This window comes from Haliaeetus leucocephalus, unplaced genomic scaffold (assembly GCF_000737465.1).
Source record: "Haliaeetus leucocephalus isolate CR32 unplaced genomic scaffold, Haliaeetus_leucocephalus-4.0 Scaffold1014, whole genome shotgun sequence".
In the NCBI taxonomy this organism is placed as follows: domain Eukaryota; kingdom Metazoa; phylum Chordata; class Aves; order Accipitriformes; family Accipitridae; genus Haliaeetus; species Haliaeetus leucocephalus.
In genome coordinates, this window is record NW_010973450.1 from 1,313,586 (window position 1) to 1,324,155 (window position 10,570).

At 41.1% G+C, this 10,570-nt stretch overlaps 1 protein-coding gene across 1 annotated transcript in view; it reads left to right on the forward strand.

Annotated features, from left to right (window-relative positions):
• The first annotated feature begins 42 nt into the window (after nucleotides 1-42).
• Nucleotides 43-10,570, forward strand: part of ARHGEF26 (Rho guanine nucleotide exchange factor (GEF) 26) — a 55,012-nt gene continuing 44,484 nt past the window's right edge. Inside the window, exons 1-3 of the mRNA XM_010584997.1 lie at nucleotides 43-1,110; nucleotides 2,638-2,677; nucleotides 4,614-4,759. Coding sequence (XP_010583299.1) covers nucleotides 43-1,110; nucleotides 2,638-2,677; nucleotides 4,614-4,759 — 1,254 coding nt within the window. The remainder of the gene's footprint in view (nucleotides 1,111-2,637; nucleotides 2,678-4,613; nucleotides 4,760-10,570) is intronic.

The following is a 10,570-nucleotide window of genomic DNA, read 5'->3' on the forward strand; positions in this document are numbered from 1 at the left end:
GCCGCCGCCCTGAGGTTTCGCGGCGGCCCCCGGGAGCGGGCGATGGATGGGGAGGGCGAGGCGGATCTCTGCAGCGACAGGGCGGCGCCGCGCTGGAGGAGGAGGTCGACCCCCCGGCCGCAGCCCCGCGCCTGGAGCAAGCCCCGGCCCCAGTCGTACCAGAGCCCCAACGGCGTGCTCTTCACCGACTTCCCCGTGGAGGACAGGTGCACCTTCACCGTGACTCAGCCCGCCGGCACCGTCAGCACCTGCCCGGCCAGCGGAGCGCTCCGGAGGGGCCCCTCGTTTTTCGGTTCCAGCATGGGGTCGGTGTCCCACGGGAAGGTACGGCCTCCAGCCTGTGAGGCGGTCTCCCCCGAGCGGTCCTCCCCGGCGCTCGCTCTGGTTTCGAACAGTTCTGTCGGCTTCACTGCCAACGGCAGCATTACCTCAGCAGGAGGCCAGCTGGGTCACCCCCTGCGGATTTCCAGTCAGTCGGCGCTTACGCCGCAGCAGGAGCAGGTCGCTCCCAGAGGCAGCCCTCGGCTCTCGCCTGCTGGAAACGCGCCTTCCTCGGACAACAACAGCGCGGCGGCGCTGCCCCTGCCATGCAGCCGGCTTCCCAAAATGCCAGACAAAGTGCCGCTGGGGCCCCCCGAGGGTCCCCGGGCCGCGTCCCCGGAGCAAGGCGTGAGGCCGCAGCGGCCGGCGTCCCCTCGGGAGCAGCCCGTGGAGCAGCAGCCCGTGGTCCTGAGCACCAACAGCCCCGCCGCTCTCAAAGTGGGCACGCAGCAGCTCATTCCCAAGAGTCTGGCTTCCGAAATAAAGGCGACGAGCAAAGCCAGCAGCCAGCACGCGGCGACGAGCAAGAGGGTGCTGAAGGTGCGCAGCATGGTGGAGAGCCTCAGCGTGCCGCTGGTCGCCGACGCCGAGGAGGAGGCCGAGGGCGACCTGGACAGCCCGGGGACCCTGAGGCGAGGCCTGAGGTCGACGTCCTACCGCAGAGCGGTCGTGAGCGGCGTGGACTTGGACGGCTCTTGCAATTTCAAGAAAAAAAACAGAATGTCCCAGCCCGCGCTTAAAGCGGTTGTTGAAGATAAAGAGAAGTTTTCGAGCCTGGGGAGGATAAAGGTAAGTTGTGCTGATCGTTGGTTCGAATGGGGTAGGCTGTACGGGAGCGTGATTTGTAACCTCTGTTTTCCGTAAACGCCGGGGGATTTTCCAGTTTGCTTTTTGTTAGCGCAGAACTTCTCGTAGCTATTGTTGAGTCTCACAGATCACTTGCAAGTGGTGTTTTCAAAGTAAAGCGGTGGAGGCTTCAGGGACGCTGTTCTGTTGAAATCTGGGCAGCGCAAGAATGTGTTGATGGCAGCCTGATGCTTGCGTTTCCTGCTGGATTCCCCAGCACATCGAGGTTTTCTTGCACAATCAAATTGATGTTTTAAAACTTGTTTCCCAGAAAGTAGTAAACAGGAAAAAGAGAGACGTTGACTTAATACAGTCTGCGGGCTACAGTAGACAGACTGACAGAAAAATGAACTTTCTCCCTTACTCCTCCAAGACATTACTTTTCAAGTATTTTTACAAATCATAGTGTGATTTTTGAATTGATAGAGACCATCTCATGTATCTTTTTGTAGCTTAATTTTAATGCCTGCAAGTAAAAGCAGAATGCCTGGTTTTAATTCTCGATTGTAATTCCTTAGGAGTAGTAGATTTATGTTGCATGTTAACGCATTAAAATTAAATTTTACAGACTTACTGAAAATAATGCTACCTGAAGATATCATATTCTAATCTTGTATTTCCTACTTTTTAAATATAACTTGTTACTTTAAAAAAATACACTGGTAGATTTTTGCAGAGTGTTTGGAATTGTGTAATAAAGTACTCCAGGCTAAGGGCTAATGCTGTAGCTATTAAAATAATTACCAGCTTTATGACAGTTTTCAGCCAAATTAAAAATTATGGTTATGGAAGCTTTTGTGAAAATGCTAGAAGTGGTGGCATAGTAATTGATCACACTGTGAACTACTACTGAGTAGGGAGGTAGTTTGGTTTGGTTTGGTGTTGGTGGTAGACTTTTAACAGTAAGTTATGTTTAAAATAGGAGGACATGACATTGTCCTGTCTTTACACACAAAACTCTTTTTGCTAGTAGCATTTTTTTAAATAGACTTCTTAGACCATAGGACTTGTTGCACCAAAACAGCTGTTTTATTTCGGAGGTTTGTTTTGGCCTCAAAACGTTAGTTTACAGAATAATTGATGTGGTGGTTCTCTGCAGAGCGTGTGGAAAAAGACAGCCGCTCAGTCATGTACTTTATATTCTCTTAGAAAAGCCTAGTGACAGTGAAATGAGTTGCAGGGTCACTGAACTCTTGCAAAGCTAGTGTACTATGCTTTTGAAACACAGGAAAAATGAAGCATTTGGGACAAATATGCATAAACAATGCGTGAAAGAAGGAAAACTAGAGTAGCTTTTCACCTTCTGTGACAAAACAATTGTTTTCATGAATACTTTTCCAACATCAGAAGTTGATAGATTAGGGCCTGTTAATTTGATGCCTAAGTATCAAATAAAACAGAAGTAGTTGTTACTGTTGGGTATTTTGCATTCTTTTAATGTGTATCTATCTCTTTCCTGTTAAAAATCAGAAGAAAATGCTGAAAGGACAAGGGACGTTTGATGGAGAAGGTAAGCCCTTTTTTGTACAGACTTGATAATATGCTTGATCACAAGAGAAGGGAACTTCAGGATCATTTTGCACACTACTTTCTTACGTAGTTGAAGACTAAGTACCTTGTTTTTCAGTAAACTGACTAAAATACGGAACCATAATTTTGTCACTAGGCATACTTTAAGGAATATTTTAAAGAATATGGAATGGCAGGCTAAAAGTGGGGTTTTGTTTGACAGGCTTCTTTTTACTTAAACTCCTGTCCCTCCTAAAAGATGAACTGATTGATATGTCTATCTCAGCCCTAACAGTTCTGTAGAATTACATAATGAGGCTTGTTCTTCCAGCTGTGACTCTTTCCAGGTGCAAGACATAGCTTTTGTGGATCAGCTTATGGGTTTGGGGTCATCACTTGCAGCAAACACCTGAATTGTTATTCTAGTTTATGGTTCATGCAGCTGTTTCTCTTTTACTCATCAGGCAAGGGTGCTGGGGTAAATTCTTTGACCTTGTAATCTTGCTATCTAGGCTTCAAGTTTAAGTGTCAGAAAAACACTATCCATGTATCTGCTTTTTTATGTTACTCATTAATTCTGGGCTTCGCCAAGTTTGCTGCTTTTCCCAATATTTCAACAAGAAAAAAATTCTTTCCTGGCTATGAGTCCATGGAAGTTTCATTATAGTAACTGCTACTCTCTTGGCTTTTCTCTGCTTAATGCCTCCTTAAGGTCATCTCAGCTGCTGCGTTACCTTCCTTTTCCTCTTGTTTCTATTTTCAAAACTTTCCACGTTGTTCTATTTGCATCACCCCCTATCTTACTCTTACTTTCATCTTTTCTCACACTATCTTCTGATGACGTTTTCCAGATTCTCTTCCAATGGCTCCCTTCTATTTTGGACTGATCCCAACTAATAACTTTCTCTGTAATGCCTCTCTCAATTCAGTTGCTGTACTCCATTTCCTGTCTTAAAACTATGTAGACACATTCCAAAGAACGGATGCAAAAGGCCAGACCCTGTATAACACTCAGCCAGGTCTGTATGGTCTGGGCAGGTGAAACAGATCCACCCAGCCTGGAGTAGGACTACAGGAGTTGCAGCTGTGCATGGAGCAGCCAGACCTTTCACTTCTTTCCTCTTTCTCTTGTAGGGGGAGATTGGATATTGTCTAAAGCCTGGCCCATCTCTAAAGTACCTTTTAGAGCTTGCTTTCTTAACAGCTTAATCTGTCTGTAGGTTATTCTGGTCTTGAATTTCTCTGTCCTTTCTGTCTGCTTTTGAAAAGGGTGTGTGGTCAAGGAGGTTGGGAAATGGAAAGGCTGTGCTCCACACCTGTGTTTCTTTGCCATTGATATTACTGAATTAATACTGGCAGTACTGTAACACATAATGAGTGTATTTTGTCATAGGCCTCATGCTTATTCAAGCAAGCTTTGAAGTTTCTATTAAGAATAGTTCTGATCTCAAATTTCTGAAATTTGGATCATTTCCTTCTCTTAGTGAAGTGTGAAGGTGGTATTTAAAGCTGACAGAATACAAGTTGGCATGGGTAGTGGATTTACAATGGTCTTGTAGATTAAAATAGCTAGACCTCCAGATTAGTGACTCTGCACTACTGACACGCTTGTTCCATTTTTAAATTGCTGGCTAATTATGAAACATTGTACAGCAAACCAAGGAAGAAAAAATTGTTTTCTGTTTTTTCTTGACAAAGGACACATCTGTTCTTTAATTCAGTCAGTGTGGATCTTTTTGGTAGTGGTACAGTGATCCATTGTTACTGTACTGCACCATTGTCCATCCTAAATAAGATACTATCTTTGTCTGTTGGAGTTTGTGAACAGCACATTGACATTTTGGTTTCTTTCATTATTTAAATGTTACTTACAATTTTTATGAAAGCAACTAAGCTAACTTTCTAGCAATTAATGACATACTGTTGTTGTTTTATAGAAAATGCTGTATTATATCAGAACTATAAAGAAAAAGCTCTGGACATAGATTCTGATGAAGAGTCTGAGCCCCGAGAGCAGAAATTGGATGAAAAGATTGTTTTTCACTATAAGCCCCTGAGATCAACATGGAGTCAGCTGTCCATTGTGAGTATTTGATCATTGTATAGCCAGACAAAGACAGAGTGTGTAAGAATGCGTTGAAGCAAGTCTTTTCACTTGCTACCGGAGTTTTTGGCTGAAGTTTGTCATCTTCTTTTCCCTTCCAAAATATAAGGTGTCTCTGAATGTTTTTTTTTTTTTATTGACAAGTTTGCAAGTATTCAGATGTTACTAATCCAAGTCTGGAGGTTTCAATTTAGCTTTTGTATAAGTTTTATGTAAGGTAACTCCAACAGCTTAAAGAAAGCATAAATCATGTTTTCTCAGTCAATTTTAGTAGGTATAGACTGATGCTCCTGCCAGAATCAGTTTTCCTGGTTACCTGACACCTCCCTTTTTCTAGCGCAAGTGTTTGTAGGCTCATGTGGCCACATAACAGACTGGTTAGAGTATGTGATTTGAAATTACCAAGAAAAAAAAATTGGTCTAGTTTATGATGAAATTAAATACAACTTTGAAATGCAAAGGAATTAATATTTCATAGTTTTATGCTTTAAAATACTTTTTTTTTTCCTTGAAACTGTGCTGGACAAAAAAAAAAAATAATCAAGCATGCCTCTCTTGTTTGCACATTGAATTTAAGGCCCTGACTTTGTATGTCCCACAGTCACTCAAGATGGCTGCTTAGGCCTTGCCTGCACAGGTGTTGGCAGCCATACTGATGCAGGTCCTTAGCAGAGTTACAGTTTACGCTAATGTATGTTACTGCATTTGGCTGTTCTGAATGAGATAGTGTCAGAAAGCCTGAAAACACAGGTTTAAATCCTAACAGGATGTAAACTCGGGAGTGAAATCTGTGCTTTGTAGTTCCTTTCAATAAATTGGAGTGGTGTGGACCAAACCTTAAACAGGATTTAGTCCTGTTTGGGGGTTTTTTTTGTTTTTTTTGCTAAACTTTGTTTTTTTTGCTAAACTTTGTTTTTCATTTCATAAGAACGACATGGAAGTCCTGATCAATTATTGATCTTTGTTTTACATAAAAAGCAGTGCAATTGAGAAAGTTCATTTTAGGGTCCTGTATTTGGCAAAGACACAGCTGATTCATAAAAGAAAAAAGTGTTTGAATTCACTAAAAAGGTGAATTATACTAAAGAAAAGCTGCAGTTAGTTGCAAACAGGTTTCTGTTGAATTGTTCTAAATTGCTGCAAGCCATCTCTAAGTTGATTTGACTGTGTATGTTTAATGGAAACCATTTTAAAAAAGCTGAGTGTTCAGATGGTGGTATTCTGCTATCCTTAATACAGTCTAGGAAGCATCTGCAGTGGCTTTTTCTTAGTAGCATCATTAAACAAAATAGAATTCAGCTGTTCTAATCAGTATTGTAGTCTTGCTAGCTTCCCTGCTAATAAGCTGGCAAATTAATGATACTAGTTGATATTTCCACAGGCTTTCATTGTATGCATGATTTTGAGACTAAAGAAACTCAAAATTCTGTGTTTCTCTGGTTAATTTTATCCTTTGATCGTTTCTGTGGCTTCTAGAGGGATATCCCTAAAACAAAGGGGTTGGGGATTTTTTGGTTTTTGTTTATGTAACTTACAGAATGTTGTAGATCCTCATCTCTGTATGTGGCATAAGAAAGATTATTACATGCCTGATCACCTAGAATATTTGACAGTTGGGGCCACTGGCTGTATATATCCTATATAAATGAGTTATTAAGCCTCAGCAAGATCTTTTAAGGCTATTTAGATTGTCTCTTTAGAAGAGCTGTCTTGCAGATGTTGATGACCTTTTGCAGTTTAATGTATTGAAATACAAATCCCTCTTTGATTCAGTAATTACGAAGAAGGCAAGACAATGTGGTTTTGAAAAGATTTACTTTCAGTTTTTCAAGAAATCAGATACTTTAAATGTAGTCAATTTCGTTATTGTTACAAAAAAGTTTGTTTAAAATGAAGTCAAATTGGATTTTTTTCTGCCTTCTAGGCAAACTAGCAGTTAAATGTTCAACAGCTGAGGTATTTTGGAAGGAATGCTATTCAGTAATAATAATAATAATTTCAAAACCACTAATTTGTTGTGAGACCAAAATAGTATAAAGATCATCTCAGTAAGAGAACCATTCCTTGCCATGCTTACAGTTACATAAACCAAATTGTTCTTTACGATTTCTACCACAGCAGACTTGTTCAGTGTTTTTATTCAATTTACGGAGTTGGAAGTGGGGAGTATATGGGAAAAGGTAGTGCACTGTGAAAACAAAATATGGGAATCTGAATCTCATAGTGTCTGTGTTTATAACTCTCTGGAAAAATTACATGCTGTCAATGTGTATTAAAAAGTGAGTGTGGAATTGTAACAGGAAGTCAGCTGGGAAATATCAAAGTATTGGGTTTCAACATGGGTTAGGAAAGGAGGAGAATGGTAGGTTTATGCTATTTGTTAGCAGTGACTATGCTAGGAAATGGAGGGGAAAGACAGCAGAATGAATCTACTCTTTCTGCAGGATGTTTCTTTGGCCGTATAGGCTTGACAGCTGATGCAGTTCTGACCAGACTTTCTATCTGAGGGGGGTAGTGAAACCTTCATGTATGGAGTTGTCAAATCCTTTATGATAATAAAAAAAAGGGTGTTTCTATCTTCCTGCAGTGTACGCACACATGTGAAAATAAGATTGAGCTTTTTAGATAGCATTTAAAGTCTGAAATAGAGTGCTATGTAAATCCAGTTCCTTTCAAATTCCTCTCTTGAACCCTCTTCCTCTTTAGATTCCTGTTACAGATTAGACAGCTAGCAGTAGCTAAGCAGATGATTAGGTAAAGAGCTACCTTATGCACTATCTCTGTTCCTTCCAACCTTCATCTGTTAATTTAAAAGTTTAATTTAGGGAGAATAACCAGTATTTCCAAAATATATTCCAAAAGTATCTTTCAATATTTTTGAAGAATTTCCAGCGGTCATAGGCAGTGATACTAACTTGTGTGCTATATTAAATGTATTTACTTCCCAACAAATGCAGCATTCAGTTGGTAATGGATAATGGCAATGTGTATTATTGTGCATGGAAAGAATCACAGCATCAATTAGGTTGGAAGAGACCTCTTGAGATCATCTTGTCCAGCCCCCCTGCTCAAGGAGGGTCAATTGGAGCAAGTTGTCCAGGACTGTGTCCAGTCCTGTTTTTAATATCTCCATGGGTGGAGACCTCCCCCCCCCCCCCCCCGGACAACCTTTTGCAGAGTTTGACCTGACTGGTGGACTTTGAACTTGAATGTCTGTTTTTTCAGGTCCTTACCATCCAGCCTGGAGAATATGATGCATGTTCACTTTTCATTACTACTGTCAGTGCTGCTGTGATCCTTAAAAAATATTCTTGAGATCTAGCACTGGAAACAGATGTCCCATAGCTGTAATGCTAATAATTACTGAAGTATTTAATATTAAATGGGTGTTTTAGCATCAAGTCCTCCATTTCATGCCCAGAAGATTCAATGTATTCATAGTGCTGCATCAAGATTTTGCATGTTCTCTCAATTGCTGTCTCTCTAACCTGAAACACTTTCCAAGCTTTGGTCATCTTGTGTTTCATTTTTCTGGTAATCTCTTTCTCTGGTTTGGGACAAGCACGGTTGTGACTTTTCTCATTCATTTAAAAAGCTGCCACAAGTTGCTTTCCCGAGCCACTCACACTGTCACCTTTCCATGGCTGCCTCTTCTGTGTGGTATCAAAACAAAAACTACCTGGATTTACTGTCAAGGATCTTCAGGCCTGATCTCTGCATTAGCTCTCATTTCTCTCCCCGTATCAAAGGGCTCATGTTCAATTTGGTGTATGGTGCAGCCACTTAACTGTATTTCTCAAGGAAATATTTCTGGGGATTTTTCCCCCTGCAGCACCTCCTTATTTTGGAGGAATTTCTTGTAAGTAACCACAGAGTTAACCTGTCATTCTTTCATCCTTTCCTCCTGATCTCTATGGTTGAATCAGTCATAACGGAGTTGCTGGAAAAAAGCAGTCCAGTGTGACAATAAGAACATCAGTAGCTGTAGTGTTGGCCCTCTTCCATTCTTTCTGGTTATGTTCTTAGCTTATATTAAGTTTTTGTTTGCATAATAGCACAAATGTGATTTTTAGGATCTTTCAGCTAAAACATTTTGGACACCTCAGAAATAAGAATTGAATTTTTCAGAGTATGCCAAAAATAGTCTCCATATTTGGGCCTCTTTCTCTTTGGAAGTGTTGCCGTTGATTAAGAATAGAAGGTTGAGCCATTTGCTTATGTGATGAATTTATATGTGTACTTTGTATGTATGCACCCATATATGACAAAAAAATGATCACGAAACACAGCTACAGTTTTTTTGAACAGGAATACAGTGGTTGCTGCATTGACCTCACTGGAAATTTGCAGTTGCTGTATTAACAGGAAGCATTGAAATCTCCTGGATATGTTCATAGGTATTTCCGGCATCAGCATATTTTTAGAAAAGTCTTCCACTGCATCCAGAAAGAAGTGACATTGTACTCCCTAATGAGTGCTTTAAAGCTTTCAGGTTGTTGATTGAAAGGTACTTTAATAGAAAGGCATCTAATTAGTTCTTGCTTGGTAGTCAGGCGTGTATGCTTGTGGTGACATAGGGATCTGTAACTTGTGTTCAAAAGACCAGTTACTCGAACACTGGAATATTTATGTTATTTTTGTAAGTACATACATGTGCGTATATACTTCTGTGTGCATGCAAACCGAAGTGCAATGCTTCTTAATGTTGTGCCATCTTTACTCTTGAGCCTGCTGTCCAGGTTTGTGGCGCCTGGTGTGCGGGAATAAAAAGGAACAATATATCCTTCAACATTCCAGGGAACAAGTGGAGTAAGGAGAGAAAGCTGTTGATTATAGTATGTTAGGAGCATTTGGAGAAGACTGAAAGAAAACTGGGAGAATGGAAGTGCATCTGTTGGATCTCATGTCCTTGTGACATACTACTGCTCCACAAAGAGAACAGCATCTTGCACATGTGCAGTGCTGTGCAGTGACCTCTTTCCCCTTCCCTGGTTCACCTGGTTCAGCATGCCATACACAGGTGACCCTCCTGATTGGAGGTCCTGTGTTTAACATTCCTCTAGGAAATGCATAAAGTCAGTCCCTCCTTGGTGCTTTGCTTTCTGGTTTGTTTGTTGGGGTTTTTTGTGTGGTTGGGGTTTTTTGTTTGTTTGTTTGTTGTTTTGTTGTTGTTGTTTTGTTGGTTTTTTTTTTTTAATGTTCTCCTGTTAAATGACATAACATGTGCTATTTGCACCAGGAAAGAATAAACTTCAGGGGTCTCTGGTGTGGAATTTGGTAGCTGAGCATGTGGCTTCAGGCTGTGGAAAATGTGGCTGCGGCTGGAGTTCGTGATGGTTGTGTATGGATACCTGGGACAAACTTGTCTTGATTGATGTGGCTTTAGGGTGCAGAGTGGGGAGAGACATCATTGTAGGGTTGAGGATAGAAATACAGGGGTATTTACTCAGGCATTCGCCATGTCTGTTTAGGGTAAAGCTGGAGCTCCTCCAGAATAATTTTTTGGCCAACAAACTGTCTAGGTAGTTTGTCTACACCTTTAGGTGTGTTTAACAAGTGAAGACCCTAAGATTTTTCAGGCTGACTCGGAAAACAAACCTTGTGATGTATGTCTGTCAGTCAAGAAATCTAACTTAAAAGGAGAAGGCGATTTTCATGCTTGTGTGCGTGTAAAATCCAGGGAGGTTGTGCAGGGTGACCGTGATTCAACTGTGCATGCTTTTGCTGCAGTAGTTCTGTGTTTGTGTCTTGGGATAGTTTTTAATGAAATTTAGTTCTTTCAATAAGTCA